Below are 26,946 nucleotides of genomic sequence, written 5' to 3'. Positions count from 1 at the left end.
CCTGTATAATATAATAATAAAGCCCACATCATTAAAAAAAAACTCTCAATAAATGGTGCATCACATGCTGTTCATACTCAGTCACTATGAGACTTGTTTTTTGTATTACTGTATCCTACAAAAAACCTGGTTGATCCTGCTATTCTCTATCACCACCTTCTGTTCATGTTCCCAATGCAGTTGGGGATTTTGCAGAACAGTATTGGAAGCTCTGCACATGCTCAGTTTTCATTGAGTTTCTATGCTGAGCATTTCCTATCATATCTGAGCAGCTTATGTGACTATAAAGTCACACATGGGAATGTATACACAGTGGTAAATTGCAGACCTATCCCTCCCTCCTCCTCCATGCCCACTAACCAGGTAAACACAACGGGGGCAAAATATTACATATAGATTGGTGGAGGCTTCACCTCCCTCTTATTCTAAGACACAGGCTGGAGGGGCATGACACAGACTCTGACTGGCAGAAATCTGCCCACACCATGTTATTGCCATAAAATAATAAAGATTTGATTTCAAATATATATTTGCATGACAATTTAGAACAGTTGATAACAAGTATTTATTTTTACTCAAATGCTGTTTTTTTTTATTTATTTTTTGCAGCAGAGGACTAAAAGCTCCTTCTACTTATGTTTTCCTGCAGACAGGCTGGGAAAGATTTGGGTCTTGTGACAGCTGTATATCGATTAGAAAAAGGTACTTGTTTTTTTTATTATTAAAATAATTACAGTGCCATCATCCACTTACAAGCATAGAAGGGACAAAGACAATTAAACAGTGTGTGTGTTTAGTATCACTTTAAGCAAATCTCCTCAATGCAGACTCAAACACCAACAGAAACCTGATAAAGGTTTTAATCCCTCCCCCATTCTATATATATGACTGGTCATCTTTTTTCTTTAGAGATCATTCCCTTTGGTGATTTTAAATGTAGGGTGAATTGGGAACTGTACAAGGGTCAGCTTGTGAAAAAAAACCATCAATTTAATTTTCACTTTATTTAAATACTTTGGATTTTATAAACATTTAATTTAATATATTTTAGACTTTCTTCAATCTCTCTGAATATACATACACATAAATATAAATATACTCTAATATTGTTGTAACCATTTACTTTTGTGCAATGTAACATTTCCAGTACCCTTGTAGCCCAAATCTGTGCTTTTTTTTTTTTTTTTTTTGCAGAGTTAATTTAACATAACATAATTAGCAGGGAAAATTCCCAGCTCTCCTTTCAACCTGCCCTCCCACCAGTCGTATTGAGAGTCGGTCTTTGTCACGATTGTGATCTTTTCCCCAGCTTGGAACGTCAGGTCTCCTGGCTGTAATCCTTCAAATGGGTAGATAGTAGTGGCGGTTTTACCTTCTCCTTTTGAGCTGCCTGAGGAACATAAAAGATATAATAAACAATTAAAAGATCTGAAGACAAGATCATCTAAATTTTTACACTGAACTCTGAGCACATTTAAAAAGCACTAAATATTTCAGGTATGTATTCATTATTATTTATTACAGGTACTTATGTAGTGCCATCAATTTACGCAGGGCTTTTTATATATATATTGTACTTTCACATCAGTCCCTGCCCTCATGGAGCTTATTCATTAAAAAAATAATTAGTCCTGTAAATTCCTAAAGCAGAACTTCACTGCCTCAGTCAACATTGACAATCTTTAATCCTTATGCTGCTAGTCTTAGTGACGTGGAAAAATCGGTTGTATGCAGAGCACACAGCCATTTCTCCTTGTGCTAAATAAGCACACATATCATCTTATTGATATAATGCATCTTAAATTAAAAAAGTCCACTCACCATCATTCAATTTCCCATTCATCCAAATAACCACACATCACCGCACTGCTATGTTCTCAGCATCTCAGCATGACTGTCCGGGAGCCGTCTCTCTCGATCTTTTATTAAATTACCACAGGAAGTGATGTCACAGCATGTGACCTCCTCCATGGGAAGTGAGATCACAGCATCTTGCCTTCACACAGGAATATGACCATATAAGGACATCCCTCTAACAGGATGTCCAATACAATACAATACAATTAATACAATACAATTAAAGGATTCTAATGGGTGTGTCTGAGCAGAGACAGGGTGAATGGGTGCTAAACAAACATGAACGCTATCTCTGGTCATAACAACCCAAGACTCCTGTTTTACCACTGATAGGAATCCTTATGCCACGTACACACAATCCAAAAATCGGACGACAGATCGTCCGACTTTTTCCATTTACTAGTCGTAAGTAGGAATTGAATAGGTTACTATAGTCACAAAAATTCTCGTACGACAGAAAAGAAAAATCGGAAGTGATGTCATGTGTTGTAATGTATTTGTGTTGTATTTTCGGACGACAACTGTACTGACCAAACGAAAATCGCACGATCTGGTATCGTACGAGGAAAATTTTCGTGCATGTCCGATAAAATAATATCGGATGAACTGTCATGATCGACTCACGGAAGCCCTGTACTAACGATCCGATTATCGGACGATTCTTCCTTGGACGACATTTTTCGTACAATATTCGGATCGTGTGTACCTGGCATTATTCTGTGCTATTCCAGAGAACAGAGCATACCCGGATTATACAATTATTGCTTGTGGAAGGGAGGCTATCTGCAGGCGTGCACTACGAATCCTGACCATGCTGATCAGACATAGCAGAGACAAGAGCGCACATCTGCCTATAACCAATAATGTCCTTGCAGAGCGAACATATCTCCCCTACGCGATCGTCTGCGCTAATGAGGGCCCTTCTTCGGCGGACATATCCTCACTCTGAAAACATTACACTCCAACCTTAAAATGTTTTCCACTACCAGACGGGACCCAATTAGCGTCAGTCTGACCCAGTCAGCTCTTTAGAGTGTGTTGCGGGAGAACTGACACTGGGAGACACTATGACAATACATATTAAATACATCTGTCCATGACATTAGTAAATAGATAAGTAAAAAATAGATAAGATAAGTATATCATATTTACTTGTTTTAAACTTTTTTTTACATTTCCTCAGTTAATTCCTGCTTTCCATGCCTGGGCAAATTATGTCATACCTTCCAGGAGTCTTCTGGAAGGAAGAAGGGTTTATCTTAGCTAAGCACAACCTGTATGCCTAAACTAAGGGCAGATGGATTTCAGGAAGTAAATGCTACATGAGTCATCTGCCCTTGCTTAAGATGGCCATGGCCATAAATGCTAGGTATATTTCAACAGGATTTCTTAGAAAAATAAAGCATAGAGACATAAGTGGATGGGCGAGTTTGCTTTGAATATTAAAAATGAATTGAACAGCGTTTTTGGTTTGTGGTGATCAGGTGCAGTGAGGTCCTGCTTTAGCCCTGGTTCACACTGCCGTGACTTGAATGCTCAAAGTCGCATGACAAGTCGTGACCCATTAGCGGCAATGGAATCATTCTAATAGGAGTGTCTTGAGACGCTCTGACTTAGAAAAATGTTTCTGCACTACTTTTTGTGCGATTGCAATATGACTTTACTTCTGTTAAAGAAATCATATGCTAGCTGCGATGAAGTTGCACCGGCAAGTAGGATTCAAAGTCGCGCAAAAGTCACGACGGTGTAAATCGGGGGCCAAACTGAAAAGCTCACATTTGAAACAAAAGGGATGGAGCCGAGTCAGTGGGGGTCTATTACGTTACATAGTCCTATCATGTAAACATGCTATCTGTAGAAGAGAGTACCGGTATAAAATCCACGGTGTGTTGCTTCTCTTTAATTGTCCAATCACAAGATGTTGTGGATTCCTGACCAGAATCTGCTGCCTAACTTCATTGCAGAAAGCAAATTGGTCAAGCGAGGGTGACATTTGGTGATCATATAACAGGAGGACGCGGAATAGTCTTCCACAAAGGCCCCCAATATAAACAGAATCTTGGTGCTGAACGTTTGTCTGACCTCAGAGGTTGGAAATGTGAAACTAAAGAATGAAACTACTTCTTGCCAGCTTCTTTACTAGATTATCAGAACTAGAACATTGAGTACAACCTAGTTTTCTGAGAAGATTTCCAGCAAACATATCAGAATGCTAGTTCTGTATGGATTTTGCAGAAACTTGACAGGTCTTCATGTATCAGTAGACGGGATTGCTCCTGCACCTGACAGCAGCTGCAGATAATTTGGAACAAGTGCGCCATACCAGACAAGTATATTTTGTATGAGCCTGCTTGGTATTTACAAAAGATTATGCACTGGCGTTTGGGGAATTCAGAGTTTATGGACTGGAAAGGATTTTAGGTGAAGCATCAATATCAACAAACAAAAAGTTAAATGTAATAATAATGGTTGGGGCCACATACACTATGAATTTTTAACAGTAGAATTCAGTGCACAATCGTTAAAGGCATTCACACACACACCTCTGAATTTTTTTTTTCATCTTTTCACGCTTGCCTTCACATTTGCACATCTCTTAACACTTACACACAGATTTTCCTTTCTTGTTACAGATGCCAAAAGAATTTGGAAGAGTATATGTAGAAAAATGAGGTCAAGACATATCAAATTGTTGTCATAAACTGAACCACCCTAAACAGCTGTGAAGGTCAGTGGGAATACACTACATGATTACATTAAATGACAGTTATTTATCCGAAACCCTCCACACTCAGTGAGAGTAAGATCATGTGGGACAGGCCTTATCATTTATCAGTCAGTAAACAAAAATGATGAAGTGATGAACTTTATGGTAACCAATCAGAAATGATCCCTTCCCCGGTAAGACTTCAATAAACTGCAAGTGCTATGAGTTACTGCATTTTGCACATTATAATGAGGATGTGAAGTGGCACTTGGGAAGCAACAAGGAGATTATACTAAATCAGATTAAAACATACATATATAATTGGTAATTAAAGGAGTTGTAAAGTCTCATGGTTTGAATGCATTAAGGTGAAAAACCTTTTGTGCATCAGCTTCCCCCCAGACCCCCCTTTTTATTACCTGAACCCGATCGCTCCAGCGACGAGAACGAGCCCAGCGGCTCCAGCTGCTGTCTCAGGTCCTCCATTAGAAAGATTGATAGCAGCAGGAGCCATTGGCTTCTGCTGCTGTCAAACAAATCCAGTGGCACAGGAGTAGGGGGTGGGGCAGAGTCCTGCTGTCTGTGTCAATGGACCAAGCAACAGGACCCGTGAGCATGCCCATACAGGCCGGGGCAACCCAGAAAGGGAGGATCAGGGCTGCTCTGCGAAAAACTGCTGCACAGAGCAGGTAAGTATATGTTTGTTTTAAAAAAAAAAAAAAACAACACCTTTACAATCACTTTAACTACTTAAGGACCAGGCCATTTTTTGGGATACGGCACTGCGTTGCTTTAACTGACAATTGGGCGGTCGTGCGAAGTTGTACCCGAACAAAATGAATGTCCTTGTTTTTCCACACATAGCTTTCTTTTGGTGGTGTTTAATAACATCTGTGTTTTTTATTTTTTGCGCTATAAACAAAAAATAGTGCCAATTTTGAAAATACTCAACATTTTTAACTTGTTGCTATAATAAATATCCCAGTTTTTTTTTTTTTTTTTATAATTTCTTCATCAGTTTAGGCCAATATGTATTCTTCTACATATGTTTGGTAATTTTTTTTTGCAATAAGCATATATTGATTGGTTTGTGCAAAAGTTATAGCGTCTACATAATAGGGGATAGATTTATGGTATTTTTGGGACCATTGACCTTTATACAGCGATCAGTGCTATAAAAATGCACTGATTACTGTTTAAATGTGACTGGCAGGAAAGGGGTTAACTAGGGGGCGATCAAGGGGTTAAATATGTTCCCTGGGAGGCGTTTCTAACTGTGGGGGGGAGGGGACTGCCTAAAGGAGGTGAGAGATCCCTGTTCCTAATCCCTAGGAACAGCATATCTGTCTCTCCTCCCCTGTTAGAACGGGGATCTATCTGTTGGTTTACATTGACAGATCCCCGCTCTCTGTGCAGTGATCGCAGGTGGCGGGCGGACCTCAGGGTCACCGGCCACTTGCATTGGCTACGGCGTTGCCTGCCCCCTAGAGCTCTTAAAGCGGCCGACGTACAATGATGGCGATTCGCCCAGGAGAACCAACCTGCCACAGTAAAACTGCGGCGGCTGGTCTTCAAGCGGTTAAACCCAATGCCCAAACAGCATTAAAAGGGGTGCTGGATGAATGTGAGATTAAAGTCCACAATAAAAATGTCCACATGGTATCACTGACACCAATCTCATAAAGAAGCAGCTCTGTAAAGGGTAAGAAAGCAGGCACAGAAAGTGCTATCTGAGTGCAGTAAGTCATACACAATCCAATGTTTATTAAAAAAAGAAAAAATAGCAACTTACAAGGAAAGTACCGGTAATAGAATAGGCATATCATGTATGTAGGGCCTCTCCATGAGCTCCGGGGGCCTGGATTGCTGTCAATGGTGGAAGCCGCTAGAGCTCTTAGTCGCTCTGGTGGATTCCAGGGCTCTGGATCAGTAGGGCGGTTGTGCCTCTGTCAGCTGTGATGTCACCGGAAGTGGAGCAGGGGGGCCGGCAGGCACGTTCAGCATGCATGCTCCTTCTTCAGACCTGACTAACTATAATGTTTTTTTTTATTGCTGCGCAAACGACAGTAATACCAAGCTTACTGCCATAATCCACAGAAGTCATTTCTTGGCCATTGTGACTTGGTAAATGGAAATATGATTAGTTGCTATGAATGACCTTTTCTTTAAAGTACTACTAAAACGGTATTTTTTTTATTTTTTATTAAAATAATAAACACGGTACATTCACCTGCTCTATGCAATGATTTTGCACAAAATGGCCCTGAACGTCTCTTCTGGGGTCCCCCGCCTGTGTTTTTGACATCTTCTCTTCTTTGTGTGCCCCCATAGACACACACACACACAGCGAGGTTTAGTCCCACCACCCACTTCCTTCTCATTGCATTTGATTGACAGCAGCAGGAGCCAATGGTTCCCGAAGTGGAAGAGAGGAAAGAAGAGATGCAGCCGTGCACAGCACTGGATATCTTCTCCCCTCTATTTTGCTTCACACAAGGAAGGGGGAGAGAACAGAAAGACAAACATTTTTTTTACCTTAAGCCAAGGAATGCATTAAAACAAAAAATGTTTGGCTTTAGAACCACTTTAACCCCTTCCCGATCAGCCGCCAGAGTTTTACTGCAGCAGGTTGGCTCCCCTGAGCAAAACAACATTACCTTACGTCGGTTTGACTTTTGACCACTAGGGGGTGCGCGCGTGGCTCACCGCCGGAGCCGATGAGAGTGCTCGGCGGGTTCTCTCAGGGGAGAGGAGACAGATTGTGTGTTTATACTGAGTATGAAATCCGATCTCTCTCTCCTCCTAGTCAGTCCCATCCCCCCTCAGTTAGAACACACATAGGGAACACAGTTAACCTCTTGATCGCCCCTAGTGTTAACCCCTTCCCTGCCAGTGACATTTATACAGTAATCAGTGCATTTTCTAAAGCACCGATTGCTGTATAATTGTCACTGGTCTCAAAAATGTGTCAAAATTGTCTGATCTGTCTGTCGCAATATTGCAGTCCTGATAAAAATCGCTGATCACCAACATTACTAGTAAAAAAAAATCAAAAATTAAAATGCCATAAAACTCTATCCCCTATTTTGTAGGAGCTATAACTTTTGCGCAAACGTACGCTTATTGTGTTTTTTTTATCAACAATATGTAGAAGAATACATATCGGCCTAAACTGAGGAAAACATTTTTTTTTTTTTTAATTGGGATATTTATTATATGAATTATTTTTTTTTTCAAAATTGTCGCTATTCTTTTGTTTATAGCGCAAAAAATAAAAACTGCAGAGGTGATCAGATATCACCAAAAGAAAGCTCTATTTGTGGGAAAAAAAGGACGTCAACTGTGTTTGGGTACAACGTCGCATGGCCGCGCAATTGTTAAAGTAACGCAGTGCCGTATTGCAAAAAATGGCCTGGTCATTGAGCAGCCAAATATTCCAGGGCTGAAGTGGTTAAACTGCCTCACTGAATACGGCTTTATGTTTCTGACTGTGTAAAAGGTCAAAGGCAGAATTCAGCCAGAACTTTTCCTTTGTCTTTGTCTTTTTAACTGTTCAGTGGGAATAAGTTAGGCCTCATGTACACTGCTGCTGGTAAACAGACGTTTAGGAGCAATTGGGAATTTTTTTCAACTGCTCCTGAACTCTCCTCTATGTCATCTATCAATACATGACACAGGGTCGTTTATAGACAGTTGAGCTTAGAGGGTTTTTCTGGAACCCCAAAAAAATGCTTTCAGAAGCTGTATTTAGAGGCATTTCAAGTGCCAAACGCAGCTAAACGCGGTTACTCGCGTTTAGCAGCGTTTCGTTTACAGACGTTTTTCATTTTAAACAAAAATGATTTTTTTAATTGTTCAGGAGAGGTTGAACAAAGTTCAGTGTACATGAAGATTAAGGCTTCATGTACACTGCTGCTGGTAAACGGATGTTTAGGAGCAGTTGGGATTTTTTCCTCTAGGTCATCTTATCCTTACATGTACACAGGGTCATTTATAGTTGTTTCTAGGCAGTTGAGTTTAGAAGCATTTTTTGGAAAGCAAAAAAATGCATTCAGGACAGATATTCAGAGGCATTTGAAACGCCAAATGCCTGCAGCAGCTTGTAAATGCGTGTAAATGCGGTAACTTCGTTTAGCCGCATTTCATTTACAGGTGTTTTTTAATGGAGATACATTTTTGACTATTTGAAATAAAAAATACACACTTCATAAAAAAGTGGTTAAGACTGAAGTAAAAAACATGTAAAAAGAAATGTGCACAACATTGGGTATACAAAGATAACAGGATTTTGCCTTTCATAACTGGATGACTGAATTGACTATTCACACAGTTTTTTGAGTGAAAATTATCGAATTCTTTAGTATATCAGCCTCAGCGTGTCAAGATATCTGCTTTAGACAGCCCAATCTGAAACAAATGACCAAAAGCTCACGTATAGGCATGACCTTATGGGTTACAAGAGGCAGATTTAAAGCAAGGGACCTGCACAGCCTGAACATACTCGCATAATTATTTGGTAATACGCTGTCTAAACTTTTTAGATATAAGATAAGTAAGAAAATAACCACTTTTGCAATTTGTATTTGTCAGGCAACAATATTCACACAGGGATACACATATGCATAAAGTGAGGCAACATCAATATGCATAAAAAATATAGCACTCTGCTACAACCCAAACCCACTAAAGTCTCGAATATGTAAGGTACATGGGCTGAATGATATTCCAGGGTTCCTTTATTCAAATTGTGATATGACTATCTTAATCAGAGATAAACTCATCCAGCTGAGATTCTTCCACAGAATATATTATACCCCTTCATAACTCTTAAAAATGTATAAAAAGGACACTTGGAGTTGTGAAAGGGTTAGACCATTTTGGTCCCAAATTACTGACTTCGCTGCCTCCCATTTTGATCTATTCAAGATCGGTAAACCTTGGTGGTGCATACTGGGTATTTTTGAAGACCTAGATATCAGTGCTACAATTTTTAAGAATTCTACTGTATTATGCTAGGAAAACGGCAGTACTCCAGTGGATTTATACAGACCCTATCAACATTAAACTTTGGAAAAACCCAATTAACCAAACTTTACCACTTTAGAAAACAAACTTTTGAAGCCAGGGGCTCTCTGTTAAAATTTAATAGGATATGGGGTAAGTGGCTAAATCTTAATGACACTTGTGGTGTGCCCACTTTATAACTCACTGATTTTGAGGTAAACTTTTCAGTTATACCCTTGTCCACTCTTATAAAAGCACACATGATCTGTTTTTTCAACATTTCTTTATTGTATAACAGTATGCGATGTAGACTTTTTTTTTACTTGACTGTTGCCTTGTCTTGTGTAATAACCATTTGGTTGTTTATGTATCATTGATCAACAGTCCGGTGCCTCTTCTGTGCATTCATGTTACAGCTCTACTTAATTTTTTACCTTTAGTATCTTCTCCCTAATGTACATTGAATGGATACTATACTGTAACCCATTGTATTTGGTCCACCTTTTAATTTGCAATAAGACTTAAAGCTAACCGTAAGAGAATAGTTACCAAAAAAAAACAACAAATACAGAATTTAAAACCTATGACTAGGAAACAGTTTTGCTTTAAATTTTAAAACAAATCGAAACAATCCTTCAGGGTAGCGCTGCAACAAATGAGGATAATGGAGTCCCACAATCATGTAAATAATGAATTTATTGGAATGTCTCAAAAGCAAAGAATCTCCAAATGCAGCCTGATAAAACAACGTAATGATGGTAGAATGTGAAATGTAAGCGAAATGTCACGTGTTGATACACCGAGACTGTTGGCAGCAAGATGAATAAAAATGTAAACAATCCAGCACTTCTGCTGAGCAAAGAAACTCCTCCCACAAGCAGAGCGTCACTTGTACACATGAACAAGCCAAAGCCTGGAACATCTATGGTGAGCAAAGCACTGTGCTCTTACCAGTACCCAGATGGATTGGTAGGCGGTCCAGGAGGCGAGCATGCGATCAGCTGTGGATGGGGAAACGGCTGTCAGTCCTTGGGCTCTGCGAGCGATGGAAACACGCTCCCCGCTCTGGCTGTACAGGACGTCTCACTGACGCAGAGCGGAGAGGCGGTGACAGGGCTTGCTGGATGGAATGAAAGGTGGGAGGCGCAGCTCTAGCAAGCAGGCAAGCGGATTGGATGGAGTGCTGGATGGATGGCTGATCAGCTGATGAGCTGAAGCGATGCCTCTAGAAATCGGAGCTTCTCTGTGATGAGCGGCACAGTGGTGCTGCACAGGCTGGAATCGGGGGAAGTTTGCAGCTACTGGCTAACTTCTAAACAAATGATGTCCGTGCGACATCATTTAGCGCAATGCACGTCGGGTAATTTTCCCGACGGAGCATGCACAGTACGTTTGGAGCAGGAACGCGCCTAGCCAGTAGCTGCAAACTTCCCCCGATTCAAGCCTGTGCAGCACCACTGTGCCGCTCATCACAGAGAAGCTCCGATGTAGTTTACATTTAATTTGGTCCGTCAAAGCCTGTACTGAGAATGGAAATAGGTTTGGCTTAAAGCTACCAACCTGGCTCCAAAAAAGAAACAAGTCACAGGAGCTGCTGTGCTACGGGCCCAGTAAGACAAGATGGCCCTAAGACTTTTATGCCCTGTACACACGATCGGACCTTTGTCCGACCAAATTCACACTGGAATTCCAACGAAATTCCATCGGAGTTCTCTATGTAAACTCAGATGGAATTCATCGGAATTTCCGATGGAATTACTCCGATGGGACATACACACGGTCGGAATTTCCGATGGAAATAGTCCGTCTGACTTTTTCCATCGGAAATTTCGATCTTGTGTACGGGGCTTTACAAGAATAACGATGATCATACACAATGAAAATATTAGCTGCATGTCTTTAAATATCAGTTAGCATGAGAATCTATTTACACACCTCAAAATATTGCCGCTTTAGAAAACCGACTACAAAGTACTTACACGTTGGTACTTAGGGCCAGATTCACAAAAGGGATACGACGGCGTTTCTCCTGATACGCCGTCGTATCCCTGTTTCTATCTATGCGACTGATTCATAGAATCAGTTACGCATAGATAGCCATAAGATCCGACAGGTGTAATGGACTTACACTGTCGGATCTTAAAATGCAGTACCGCGGCCGCCGCTGGGGGGAGTTTGCGTCGTAAACCAGCGTTGGGTATGCAAATTAGGAGTTACGGCGATCCACGAAGCTTTTTCCCGTCGTTACGTCGTCGCGAGTGTTAGATTTCCGTCGCAAAGATAGGGCACCTTTAACATTGTGTAAAAGTACTCCACCATGTTAAAGTATGCCTGTCTTTCCCGCGTCGCTTTTGAATTATTTTTACATTTTTTACTTTTCCCGGCCTAACTCTTTTTTTACGTCGCGATCCACAAAACGTCGGCGCGTCGTAATTTCGCGCAAAGCACGTCGGGAAATTTGCGACGGGAGCATGCGCAGTACGTCCGGCGCGGGAGCGCGCCTAATTTAAATGGTACTCGCCCCATTCTATTTGGCCCGCCTTGCGCCGGACGCATTTACGATACACCGCCGCAAGTTTCCAGGTAAGTGCTTTGTGGATCGAGCACTAAACCTGAAAACTTACGGCGGTGTAACTTAAATGGCTTACGTGTCCCCGGCGCAATTGTACGTGAATCTGGCCCTTAGTTCCTACCAGAATTGCAAAATTTGCTCCTCCTTTTGTTTTCCAGGCTGCACTGAACCTGGATCACTTTTTCATATTTGGTGGACCTGTCCAATTGTCAAAAGATTTTGGGAAGACATATTCCGCATGATCTCGACATTATTTGCAGTGTACATCTTTCCTGATCCTCTGCACTTTTGAATTTAAAACCAACAACTCTCTCTATCAACCAGTTCAAGCTACAGCTACAGATCCCTACGAAACAAACAATCATTAAAGCCTGGAAAACTCATACCCTGACATTAAATGAAACTAAATGTAGAATTAATCAAGCCATGGTTCATGCCAAAACAGAGGCTATAACGCATGACAAAATTTCTAAATTCAAAAATATATGGCTCCTCTGGACGACACACTACCTGCCTTCTAATTTCGAATGCAACCTTATTGATGCCTGGGTAAATTTCTCATGCATTGTCATTTTCTCATATTGAACATATGATTGGAAATACGCCTTACCTCGGAGATCCCTTCCCTTTCATTTCCTTTCCTCTTTCCTTTCTTTTCTAACCCTTTCGCTATTTTACCTTTTTTCCTTTCTTACACTGCTTTCTCTTCATATGGTTCATATAGCGTTACTTTTGATTGAATTTTTGTTTTATGGTGTTATTGACCATAGGAACTTCCTCCTACTTGAAATTTAAGAGTGATAATTCCCTAACACTTCTTTTATTAAGAACTTTAGATATTCCCAAATTATAATTATTTTGAGACTCCATTATTGTACCATAGTCTATGTTTAGAAATGTTTGCTTTCTTAACACTATAGGAAAAAGTCTCTCCGAGTTGACAATCTCTTGATTAAAGTACAAGAAAACTTTAGTCACATTATAATGTTATGCTGCATCGCTTTTGAACCTGTTCCCTGACTTATAAAATTTCAATAAACAAATATGACAAGGAGAATCTATTTACACATATATAAACTGAAAGCTTGTTGCGGTTTGTCTTGGCAGATTTACTTCTGGCCAAAATGTATTGTTTATGCTTCATTTTGTTACAGCGAAAGTACAAGATCAGACTATGCAGAGAATGCCATTAATCATTCCGCTATGTCTGGGGTGTTTGATCAGTGCCGTAACAGTGCTTTTGTTTCCGATTTAGAATTTGTGAACTGTTCTTGGAAAGTGTGCACAATAATTGGTTTGTTTTTTTGTTCTTTCAGCCTAGGTTCACATTGGAGCGATTTGTCATGCGATTTGAGAGATCAAATCGCATGACAAGTCGCAGCCTATTGGCGGTAATGGCACTGTTCCAATCGGTGCGACACCGATTTTGCGGCGCCGCACCGATTTGCAAAAGTAGTTCCTGCACTACTTTTGCCGATTTCAGGTGCGATTTCTATAGACATCTGTGTATGAAGCCACACAAATGTCTATCAAGTAGCACCTGAAATCGCGCTGACCTTGCTACTTTGAAATCGCGCTACTTCAAGTAAAGTAGCACGATTTCAAAGTAGCATCAATGTGAACCAGGGCTCAGACATTTACTGACAGCAGTGACCTTCGAAACAACTGAGTGCAACCTCTGAGAACAAAGACAACCTCCCCTAGAAAGGTGCCATCTTGTGAACGACTATACAGTCTGTATTAGACACACATAAGTAGCATCATACTTATTTAAAGGGTCAGTCAATCCAAAACTGATAATACAGGTACATGTCTGCTACTGGTAGTCAATAGGGCTGTCATATGTACTGTCAAACAGTTTGGCAGGGGCAGTGAGAAAACTGCATAATAGCTAGACAGGTGGGCATACTTTGGGACTTCAACACAGGGAGACAATGGGGTGCTTTAAGTTAAGGGCATCTAGCTAAAGCTTTTAAATAGAAAAATATGGGAGCTGCCTTTGCTGAGCCAATCATAAGGTCCGATATCATCTGAAAGTTTCTACCCTGCTGACTGCCTGACTACACACATGGTTTGTCACCTGCTGCATGTGCAGTGTGGTCAAGCATAAAATCTATTTCAGACCAGTGGTAAAATCCGCCTACTGACTCATTAGCAGGCACCAAACTTTAATGTAAGTGTGAAAAAGCGCTAAGACTGCATGCACAATTTTAATAAATAAGATGAAATTTTCAGACATCATTATGACTGGTTCCTTTTAAGCATCAGATTTTGGTGCCATGACGGGACAATTATGTATCTCATAAGAAGTAATTCTAATATTAACAGAGGGCACACACACACACACACATACAGTGGAACCTCGGATTGCGAGTAACGCGGTTAACAAGCGTTTCGCAATACGAGCAACTGTATTTAAAAAAATCCTAACTCGGTTTGCGAGTGTTGTCTCAGAAAACTAGCAGGATTCAAGCCAAAGCGGTGTGCAATACTGCGTTTGGCCTGAGGTGGGGGGCGCCGGAGCCGAGCAGAGCCTAACGGCCCCCGTTCGGAGGTGTTCGAAGATGCTTGGAAAATCTCTGAGGTTTTCCGAGTTCAGCCAAGAAGTACTCGGGCCTTTCCGAGTGATTCCAAGGCTCCCCCCCCCCCCACTCTGGCCACATGCGGTATTGCATGCCATTGAAGTCAATGAGGAACTAATTATTTTTGTTTCCATTGACTTCAATGGGGAAACTCGTTTTGATATGCAAGTGCTTTGGATTACGAGCATTACGCGCTCGTAATACAAGGTTTCACTACATATATATATTTAGCAGTAGGGCAATGGACAGTGTCAGCAGAACAGTTGATGGTGTCAGGGGGCAGGGACTGTTGCCAGTAGTTTCTTTTTATTATTTTTTACAATTAAATTTTTTTATTACTTTTTACAATATTTTTTTACAATAACTTTTTATTGTTTTATTTTACAATTTTTTTTAGGAGCACCATTGGGTGATATCTCACCTTTTAGACAGAGAAGAGGACTGAGGACAGAAATTCCAGAGTCCCTTTTTCTATAGACAAGCAGCAGGGGGAATCTGTGCAGCACAGGGTGATTAGGGTGTGCCTGGACACACCTGGCACACCCTGTGCGCACGCCTATGATAGACAGTACCAATATTACTTCTGTAATATATCTGAAGAGTCATTATTGTTCTCAATTCCATCTATTAGTACAGGCTTTGTAATGTGGCATGCTTCTTTTTCTGTAGCACAACCCTGATAATAAGAATAACTATGTTAAAATGTATGGCAACTGGCAGTCACTTCTAGACTTAATTTGTATTATAGGCCCAAACAACATATGGTTACCAAAAACCTAATTAGAGGAACGTCTTCACAATCAGCAGCAGGTTTTTGTAGGCAGTTACAAGTGTGTGCAAGCACATCTAATGTCCTGCACTGCACTTTATACCTGCAGAAATGTGTTTCTTCACAAGCTTGCACTCAAGAATATATTCAGTTAACCAACAAAAGATTTTGCTTACATGTTTACTTTTCTTACTGCCATCTATGGCTAAGACTGTACAACACATTACTGATAACTTGATCGCATGACATTTTATTTGCAATTATGATTTGGATTGCAGTTTGCTGCAGTAATTGTATTTATTCACTAATTTATATGCAGGGAGGTTGTTAAGTCTAATGTTAAGATATATATTTTGATTTGGGTTAATTGTGTCCTAAAGCCAAAAGCTGTATACATGACTAGAGCTAAGCGACAACATTATCATCTCACACAAGATGGTGCTAAAGTGTCACACATCCAGAAATCATGAGATTTCCCTCTGTGTATCAAGAGGAACTGCCTGTGACATTGTCAACATTGTTGATAACAGTCTTATCAGCTAAAATCAGTCCCCCCCCCCAACTGAGCTTCTAACTAGATCTAATACAACCTACAGTATCTCACAAAAGTGAGTACACCCCTCACATTTTTGAAAATATCTTATTATATCTTTTCATGTGACAACACTGAAAAAATTACACTTTGCTACAATGTAAAGTAGTGAGTGTACAGCTTGTATAACAGTGTACATTTGCTGTCCCCTCAAAATAACTCAACAAAGCCATTAATGTCTAAACCACTGGCAACAAAAGTGAGTACACAGTGAAAATTTCCAAATTGGGAAAAAATTACAATAATTTTGTGTGGCCACCATTATTTTCCAGCACTGCCTTAACCCTCTTGGGCATGGAGTTCACCAGAGCTTCACAGGTTTTCCCCGGAGTCCTCTTCCACTCCTCCATGACGACATCACAGAGCTGGTGGATGTTAGAGGCCTTGCGCTCCTCCACCTTGAGAATGCCCCACAGATGCTCAATAGGGTTTAGGTCTGGAGACATGCTTGGCCAGTCCATCACCTTTACCCTCAGCTTCTTTAGCAAGGCAGTGGGTCGTCTGGGAGGTGTGTTTGGGGTCTTTATCATGTTGGAATACTGACCTGTAGCCCAGTCTCTGAAGGGAGGGGATCATGTTTTGCTTCAGTATGTCACAGTAAATGTTGGCCTTCATGGTTCCTTCAATTAATTGTAGCTCTCCAGTGCCGGCAGCGCTCATGCAGTCCCAGACCATGACACTCCCACCACCATGCTTGACTGTAGGCAAGACACACTTGTCTTTGTACTCCTCACCTGGTTGCCGCCACAAATGCTTGACACCATCTGAACCAAATAGGTTCTCCATGTCCTTAGCTTATCTTATTTGCTTATCTTCAGCAAACTGTTTGCGGTGTTTCTTGTGCATCATCTTTAGAAGAGGCTTCCTTCTGGGATGACAGCCATGCAGACCAATTTGATGCAGTGTGCGGCGTATGGTCTAAGCACGGACAGGCTGACCACCCCCACCCCTTTAACCTCTGCAGCAATGCTGGCAGCACGCATACATCCATTTCCCAAAGACAACCTCTGTATATGATGCTGAGCACGTGCACAAAACTTCTTTGGTCGACCATGGTGAGGCCTGTTCTGAGTTGAACCTATCCTGTTAAACTGCTGTATGGTCTTGGCCACTGTGCTGCAGCTCAGTTTCAGGGTATTGGCAATCTTCTTATAGCCTAGGCCATCTTTATTTAGAGCAATAATTCTTTTTTTCAGAGATGTCTTTGCCATAAGATGCCATGTTGAACTTCCAGTGATCAGTTTGAAAGAGTGAGAGCAATAACACCACATTTAACACACTTGCTCCCCATTCACACCTGAGACCTTGTAACACTAGCAAGTCACATGACGACACCAGGGAGGGAAAATGGCTAATTAGGCCCAATTTGGACATTTTCACTTAGGGGTGTACTCCCTTTTGTTGCCAGCGGTTTAGACAATAATGGCTGGGTGTTGAGTTATTGAGGGGACACCAAATTTACAATGTTATACAAGCTGTACACTCACTACTTTACATTGTAGAAAAGTGTCATTTCTTTAGTGTTGTCACATGAAAAGATAACATTTTATATATTACAAAAATGTGAGGGGTGTACTCACTTTTGTGAGATACTGTATATATAACATATATTTCACACACTGTAAATATATACTATTGATTATTAATCTAAATGAACCAGTGGACTTCTATTGTTTGGTGCCTGCCTAACTTTAACAAAGATGTTAATATATAACTGGCTGAATTATCATACTACAGTTTATCATACAACACATCGCTTTTAGCCTAGAACCTTTACTAACATCTATTAATATGGAATGAATATTCATGTACCTTTGTAAAGATGATTTTTAAGCAATGTCTGTGCACTGTACCGTTGCACATGTATGAAAGCAATCGTTACCCCATCGTAAATGGATCACACAATCTGGCAATGGCAAGAGCTAGTTACATAGTAAGGTTGAAAAAAGACAAGGGCCCGGATTCAGATAGAGATACGACGGCGTATCTCCTGATACGCCGTCGTATCTCTGAGTTCCGATCTATGCGGCTGATTCATAGAATCAGGTTCCGCATAGATCTCCCTAAGATCCGACAGGTGTAAGTGACTTACACCGTTGGATCTTAAGCTGCAATCTCCTGCTGGCCGCTAGGTGGCGTTTCGTTTTTTGTATGCGACGAATATGCAAATGAGGAGTTCCGCCGATTCAGAAACGAATGCCCGCCGCTTTTTTTTTTACGTCGCTTGCGTTCGGCTTTTTCCGGCGTATAGTTACCCCTGCTATGTGAGGGGTATCCTATGTTAAGTATGGCCGTCGTTCCTGCGCCGAGTTTTGAATTTTTACGTCGTTTGCGTAAGTCGATTCAGAATACAGCCGGACGCAAGTTACGCTCACGCCGAAACCAATGACGTCCTAGCGACGTCATTTGGAGCAATGCCCGTGGGTGAAAATTTGCGGACGGCGCATGCGCTGTTGGATCGGCGCGGGGACGCGCCTGATTTAAATTGTAGACGCCCCCTAGCCGCGGAATTTGAATTCTGCCAGGGGATTTACGATACGCCGCCGCAAGTTTTGAGGTAAGTGCTTTCTGAATACAGCACTAGCCTCAAAAACTTGCGCCAGCGGATCGTAAATCAGATAGATTAGTGGATCTTTAGATCCGCGTAATCTATCTGAATCTACCCCAAGCTGTCTATCTAGTTAAACCAAGGAAAAAAAAAATAGAAAACCATCCTATACCCACAATCGATCCAGATGAAAGGAAAAAGAAAAACCTTTCCTGGTCCACCTCACGTCAGCAAACAACGGGTTAACACCTCCTCTGGAGCCCCACATGACCACCTGTTCCTAGTGTGAAAGTAGGAGCTACTGTCAAGGTAAAATGGACAGTTTGCTGGACACAGGGTATGCACATTTGCTGGGTGCAAGACTACAGATTGTAGATGTGGACTGGAGAAAACTGCTTTTGCAGCTTTCTCCAGGTTTTGGTATTTCGTCATGGGGCTCTGTAGTTTGGAGATTCCACAGTGTCTTGGGTGGGACGAGATCTCCAACCCTGTGTCCAGATTTTGTGGATGACCAGCAGGGTGTGTGCTCAGGTGAGCACAGCCTTATATTGAGTGTATGGGAAGACCTTAATGGATCCCAGTTGGAGACGGCTCCACAACAAGAGACAGGAGGTCTTCAGGAGTCAGAGAGGCTGTAGAAGACAGCCAGAATGTTGGTGACTGCAAGAGGCAGAGCTGTGGACGCTAAAGAGAGGCCGTCCAATTTAAGGAGTCCAGTGGTTTGGGTGACCCAGATAAAGTACTGCTACAGAGAGCCAGATGGGGTAGCATTTTCTGTTCTGTGTATTTGATGGAGAAGAACCCCTGTGTGGGAAACCTTTGGACTTTTATTTTGCCTTGTTAATAAAAATGGGCTACCATGCCCTTAAATATAGTTCCTGACTGGCTTGAATCATTGGAAAAAAGCATTTACCACGAGAGCTACAACCCCCATGTTACACTAGCTAAATAAAAGACAGCCCCTCCCCCCAACTAAGGTGTTGTTCTTTTTTGGTCATGCTCCAGGCCATCTGTTGATTGCATTTGGTAAGTAATTTGTTTGCTGCACCCCCCCTGTTAAACCTACTCCTCCATGTTCAGGCTTTCATGGAGTTGGAATACCCTGAATGTTGGACGGTAAATCCTCCTAAAAACTGGGTGCCCTTTGTGCCAGGGACCTGGGCAAAATTATGCTTAAACAGCATTGACTTTGTACAGGTGAGGTATTATAAGAGCTTTGCAATGTCATCATTTTTTTTTATATGAAGCTCGCTGCACTGCTCTCCTGGCTTTGTTGTCAGTCTGAGAGTGGCTGTGAATGATGTCACAGGGGGCACAGAGATGGGCAGCATGGGATGGTAACCACCAGTTGCCATGCAATGGCGTAAATGATCATGGAGGTCTGCAGAGGATCGGGCTCCTCTCCCTCCCTCTCTGCAGTCCTGCTAGGTAAAGGACTTACTTCAGATTCTGACTGAGTCTCCTGTCTGCTGCTGGATATGCTGTCCTGGCTCTCCTGCTATGTGGTGTACTTCTGAGGGTTTGACAGTGACTGTTTTTTGTCTCAGACTCTGTCTGCTGGCTGCCTTTGGAAATGCTGCCTGAGCTCACCTGCTACTGCTTCTGAAGGGAGTGGATGATGGCAGATGGGTCTTAAAGAGACAGTTTACCTGTTTTTTTGGTGAGAGGCAATATGATTTTCTCCATATATTTTGTGCAAATATGAGCTTGCCACACCTGTTAGTGGCACAGAAGATTAGCAAAGGTAGGAGGGGGCAATATGGAGGGGGCAACTTTTTAAAAGAGTACTCACGGAAATTATGCAAATTATGGTGTTTTGCATTATTTTAGGAGCAGAAACCCTGAACGCAAAGGCTCCAAAAACCATAAGACCTGCCGACAATCATCTTATCCTGACCAGGACGATGCCACCTAACAGGTTGTCACCAGTGGCGGCCCGTCCATATGGGGCGCCGCCCCCCCCTCCCCCAGTCAGTAAAAAAAAAAAAAAAAAAAAAATGTTTTTAAAACTGTTCCTTTAAGAAAAAAAAAATTCCAAAAAAACGTCCTTATGTGCACTGTGTCCCCGCGCCGGACGCCGGGCACAGTTCAGTTGGAGTAGCGCCACGTCTGTGCAAACACGGGATTGCAGACGTGGCGCTACATTGGCAGTAAAAATATGCTTTTGTGGCGCTTCCCAGCACGCCACTATTTCCGGCGCGCTGGACATTGGTGTTATCGCAGAGCGGGTGCATACACTTTCTGTGTGCACCCGCACGTCTTTGTGCTAGTTCCGGGAAGTGACGTCGGCACTCTGGAGCTCAGTGCGTCCCGCTGGAACGGGTAAGCTGAGCTATGTCTAACTCTTCCACTCACCCTAACTGTCTGTATTACAACACTGCAGCAACAGCATCGGCGGCCAGAACACCACCCCACCTGCTTATACATGGATGTTATTTTTTATGTAATGTTCGTTCGGCGGCCGGCAAAACAGCAACACCCCCCCCCCCCCCGCTTATTACAAGTTTTCTTTTTTTTATTATATCTAATAATCGGTGGCCAGCAAAGCCAATACAAACCCGGCTTATTGATTTATTTTATATATGTACTATTCGGCGACCGGCAAACAAACCACCCCCCACCCCCCGCTTATAAAAAAAATATATGTTTTTGTATGCAATATTGGGCGACTGGCATCCACCAACCCCCCCCCCGCCGTATCATCCAATTTTGTTTTAATATTTAATATTAAGCGAAAATAACGCCAGGCACCACCACTTTAATCAAATCAATGTTTTTGTTTTATATTTAATATTATTAACAGTTTATTTTTTTTATTTAATTTAATTTAGCACTCCATCCCCCCCACCCCACTTATTAACAAAATCTCTTTAATACATAAGAATACCTGCACAAATAGCGGGCGTCAAGCCCCCCCGCAGCTATTATAAAAAACTTTTTTTATACTTCATTTACCCACTTATTACCAACATTTCCTTTCTATGTAAAAATTGATTACAGCACAAATAGTGGACGTCAACACCACCCCCACAGTTATTAAAAAAAAAACTTTTTTTATACTTAATGTGCGGGGAAAATATCGGCCGTCAACACCAAACCACCCCCTGCTTGCAAATTGTCCTGCAACTTGGGACTGGAAAGTTGCAGGATAAGTCGGACCCAATGATTTCCAATGAGAACTGTCCCTGCATTACTTTTGTCCCACTTTGATGTGACTTGAGGTCCAAAGACCTCCAGACTACATAGGCATTGTCGCTGCAAAATCGCAGCAAAAAATTGTGGCAGAATCTTGCGACTTTCAAGCTAACGCAGTCTGAAAGTTGCACAATTCTACCGTAATTTTGATGTGACTTAAAGCAATGCCTGTGTATTCTCGAGGTCTATGGACCTCAAGTTGCATCAAAGTGGGACCAAAGGAATGCAGGCACTACTTTGAAGTTGCTGTGACTTGAAGTCGCACAGATATGAACAGTTCTCATTGGAAATCATGGGGTACGACTTGTCATGCAACTTTGAAGTCCCAAGTCGCAGGACAAGTAATGCAGTATGTCTGCAATCTCTGGTAATCTTGTGCAGTATGTCTGCAGTCTCTGGTAATTTTGTGCAGTATGGTAATCTCTGATAATCTTGTGCAGTCTCTGGTAATCTCGTGCAGTATGTCCGCAGTCTCTGGTAATCTCGTGCAGTATGTCCGCAGTCTCTGGTAATCTTGTGCAGTATGTCCGCAGTCTCTGGTAATCTTGTGCAGTATGTCCGCAGTCTCTGGTAATCTTGTGCAGTATGTCCGCAGTCTCTGGTAATCTTGTGCAGTATGTCCGCAGTCTCTGGTAATCTTGTGCAGTATATGTCTGCAGTCTCTGGTAATCTTGTGCAGTATGTCTGCAGTCTCTGGTAATCTCGTGCAGTATGGTAATCTCTGATAATCTTGTGCAGTCTCTGGTAATCTCGTGCAGTATGTCCGCAGTCTCTGGTAATCTTGTGCAGTATGTCTGCAGTCTCTGGTAATCTTGTGCAGTATGGTAATCTCTGATAATCTTGTGCAGTCTCTGGTAATCTCGTGAAGTATGTCCGCAGTCTCTGGTAATCTTGTGCAGTATGTCCACAGTCTCTGGTAATCTTGTGCAGTATGTCCACAGTCTCTGGTAATCTTGTGCAGTATGTCCGCAGTCTCTGGTAATCTCCTGCCCATTTCGAGTCCTTCATTACTAACAGTGTAATTTTTTACTTTGTTTGCACCAATCTGTAAGGCTGCGCTATATACCATGATTTGTGATGCTGGGGCTGTATACTCTGTGCTGTGATGCTGAGCTGTATACTCCTGACACTGAGTGGAAGCAAGTGGAATACAGGGGACAGAGTGGGTGGATTATATAAGGGGTGTGGCTTATGTGAAGTGGGAGGGGCCAAATGTGGAAGGGCGGGGTCTTGCGCCCCCCCATCCTAAAACTTCACCAGCCGCCACTGGTTGTCACATTCATTAAGCATGTGGTCAATACACTCTAAAGGAGTCGTTTCCACTTACCCTGTGAAGGAATAGGATCCAGAAAATTGGCCAAGCACCTCATGTGGCACTGGCTCACATGCATTTATGCCAGCATGATAGAAAATACCTTGCCCAGCTCTGGATGCATTTTGGGCATGCATGCAGTCTACAGTGGCACAGGTTGCCTCACAAGGATGTGGTTGTGCAAATTCTAAGCCCTATTAGGTGGCTATAGTAGAAAGTATGCTGCAAATATCCACTCAAGCAACACCCATAATGATAGAGCGTAAATTGTTTGATGAAGGATGGCAGAGACCTCATCAGAAGTTTACAGTACAGGTTCTCTAAGCTTTATCCATTTAAGATAGCTGGTGTGTGTTTATGCACTGCACTTCCAGGGGTGGATGCTGTCCTCTGGCATCTGGCACATCAAGTGTCTTTGCCTTTTTAGAACAGTTGCCTTCAGAGATCCTATGGATGAGAAAGTGGACCTATTCACACCAGATGCAGTCCAGTGCATTTTTATTCTGCATCAAGAATGCATGGACAGTGTTTAACTTCGATTCTATCTACCTAGTTCACACCAGTGCACCACATTCTAGTGCAGTCACTAATGTAGAATGTTTCTGTATGGAACACATCTGGAAAGTGGCAAAAGGCATTGAGAATGCTTTAGAATGCATAAAAAATACTCATGCATAAACACATCTGCAACACAGAAATTGTGGTTATCTGGCCAACAGGTTAGTACAGAATCTATACAGTGACATTATTTTTGCCTGTCAACAAGCAATAGCATTAACTTCAATATATAAACGTTAGAAATGGCATTACATTAAACACTGGAAACTGCAAGATTTGGCACAATTTATGGAATAATTTAACCTGGCAACTGACATTTGGTTTAGGCTTTTGCTAGACCTAGTACAAGCGCTGGCGCACTCAGTCACTACTATGAGAGCATTATGGTTACGTCACTGGAGGGCAGACGGAACTTCTACACAAGCCTTCAACATTTTCTATAATGGGAGGTTATTGTTTGACCAAACGCTGAACAACGCAATTAATCGAATGATCGGAGGAATTGTCTGGACTGAGGCCACAGACTTGTAAGAGGAAGCCGCCATCTTTTACTCAAGCCTATTGAACTTCAGAAGCTGCAGGACAAGCTTCAGATTTAACAGATCACAATGGAGGTGCCCAGTGGCGTGACTAGAACCTTCAGGGCCCGATGCAAGAAACCATGAAGGGCCCCCCTGACCCCCCGGACAGGGCTCTTTTCTCTGAGCTTGGTGGCGGAACAGCAGGACCCGATCACAAGTGAGTGGTTGCATATAAAGGAACCGATTTCTTCATTCCCCCTGCTTCTCCTCCTCTCCCTTCCGCAGGCATTCAGCTGCTGCAGGAGGAAAATGGAGAGATTGGTTCCTCTATGCCAGTGTTACTCAATATTTTTCAAGCCAGGGCACCCTTGAAGTATACTCCTAGGTCAGTGATGGTGAACCTTGGCACCCCAGATGTTTTGGAATTGCATTTCCCATGATGCTCAACTATACTGCAGAGTGCATGCGCATCATGGGAAATGTAGTTCCAAAACATCTGGGGTGCCAAGATTCACCATCAATGCCCTAGGTGAATGGGGCTGCACTGCAACCACCCTGCAAATATGTGCATTGCATGCAGTTGCAACATTGTAATGATGCATTTAAGGGGTTAAAACAGGCGGTCTGGAGGCAACATATTGCCTCTTTACCGGCTGTCAAATGCGATCTGAGCATGGATCGCTTTTCAGTGGAACAGCATTTTTTGGCTGGTACTATGAACAAGCAAAAAATAAATCGATTCTGATTGTACACATATACAGGTAGTGCAGAATTATTAGGCAAGTTGTATTTTTGAGGATTCATTTCATTATTGAACAACAACCATGTTCTCAATGAACCCAAAAAACTCATTAATATCAAAGCTGAATATTTTTGGAAGTAGTTTTTAGTTTGTTTTTAGTGTTGGCTATTTTAGGGGGATATATGTGTGTGCAGGTGACTATTACTGTGCAGAATTATTAGGCAACTTAACAAAAAAAAAATATATACCCATTTCAATTATTTATTTTTAACAGTGAAACCAATATAACATCTCAACATTCACAAATATACATTTCTGACATTCAAAAACAAAACAAAAACAAATCAGTGACCAATATAGCCACCTTTCTTTGCAGGGACACTCAAAAGCCTGCCATCCATGGATTCTGTCAGTGTTTTGATCTGTTCACCATCAACATTGCGTGCAGCAGCAACCACAGCCTCCCAGACACTGTTCAGAGAGGTGTACTGTTTTCCCTCCTTGTAAATCTCACATTTGATGATGGACCACAGGTTCTCAATGGGGTTCAGATCAGGTGAACAAGGAGGCCATGTCATTAGTTTTTCTTCTTTTATACCCTTTCTTGCCAGCCACGCTGTGGAGTACTTGGACGCGTGTGATGGAGCATTGTCCTGCATGAAAATCATGTTTTTCTTGAAGGATGCAGACTTCTTCCTGTACCACTGCTTGAAGAAGGTGTCTTCCAGAAACTGGCAGTAGGACTGGGAGTTGAGCTTGACTACATCCTCAACCCGAAAAGGCCCCACAAGCTCATCTTTGATGATACCAGCCCAAACCAGTACTCCACCTCCACCTTGCTGGCGTCTGAGTCGGACTGGAGCTCTCTGCCCTTTACCAATCCAGCCACGGGCCCATCCATCTGGCCCATCAAGACTCACTCTCATTTCAGCAGTCCATAAAACCTTAGAAAAGTCATTCTTGAGATATTTCTTGGCCCAGTCTTGACGTTTCAGCTTGTGTGTCTTGTTCAGTGGTCGTCGTCTTTCAGCCTTTCTTACCTTGGCCATGTCTCTGAGTATTGCACACCTTGTGCTTTTGGGCACTCCAGTGATGTTGCAGCTCTGAAATATGGCCAAACTGGTGGCAAGTGGCATCTTGGCAGCTGCACGCTTGACTTTTCTCAGTTCATGGGCAGTTATTTTGCGCCTTGGTTTTTCCACACGCTTCTTGCGACCCTGTTGACTATTTTGAATGAAACGCTTGATTGTTCGATGATCACGCTTCAGAAGCTTTGCAATTTTAAGAGTGCTGCATCCCTCTGCAAGATATCTCACTATTTTTGACTTTTCTGAGCCTGTCAAGTCCTTCTTTTGACCCATTTTGCCAAAGGAAAGGAAGTTGACTAATAATTATGCACACCTGATATAGGGTGTTGATGTCATTAGACCACACACCTTCTCATTACAGAGATGTACATCACCTAATATGCTTAATTGGTAGTAGGCTTTCGAGCCTATACAGCTTGGAGTAAGACAACATGCATAAAGAGGATGATGTGGTCAAAATACTCATTTGCCTAATAATTCTGCACTCCCTGTAGGGGGTCATGTAAACACATACATACACTGTATGTATACACACACACACACACACACACAAATGCAGTCTCTCTGTGCCCCTCAAATGCAGTCTCTCTGTGCCCCTCAAATGCAGTCTCTCTGTGCCCCTCAAATGCAGTCTCACTGTGCCCCTCAAATGCAGTCTCACTGTGCCCCTCAAATGCAGTCTCACTGTGCCCCTCAAATGCAGCCACTGTGCCCATCAAACGCAGCCAGAGGGGGGCGGTGCCTGTGGGCCCTTATGGACGCACCGCCACTGATATAAACCCATACATGCACACTCACATACATACATATTTACATGCACACACACACATACATGCACACTCACATGCACATGAGCACACACTCATAAAAACACACACAGTAGATAAACGGCAGTCTTT

At 42.2% G+C, this 26,946-nt stretch overlaps 1 protein-coding gene across 4 annotated transcripts in view; it reads right to left on the bottom strand.

Moving 5' to 3' along the window:
• Positions 1 to 1,158: 1,158 nt before the first annotated feature.
• SH3YL1 (SH3 and SYLF domain containing 1) overlaps positions 1,159 to 26,946 on the bottom strand; it is a 168,827-nt gene continuing 143,039 nt past the window's right edge. For all 4 annotated transcript variants that reach the window (XM_040348673.1, XM_040348674.1, XM_040348672.1 and 1 more), the window contains one exon: positions 1,159 to 1,390. In XM_040348673.1, coding sequence (XP_040204607.1) covers positions 1,197 to 1,390 — 194 coding nt within the window. In that variant the 3' untranslated portion in view covers positions 1,159 to 1,196. The remainder of the gene's footprint in view (positions 1,391 to 26,946) is intronic.

This window comes from Rana temporaria, chromosome 4 (assembly GCF_905171775.1).
Source record: "Rana temporaria chromosome 4, aRanTem1.1, whole genome shotgun sequence".
NCBI classification, from domain to species: Eukaryota; Metazoa; Chordata; class Amphibia; order Anura; family Ranidae; genus Rana; species Rana temporaria.
The sequence above is the reverse complement of the archived record's forward strand: the minus strand, read 5'-3'. Positions and strand labels throughout refer to the sequence as shown.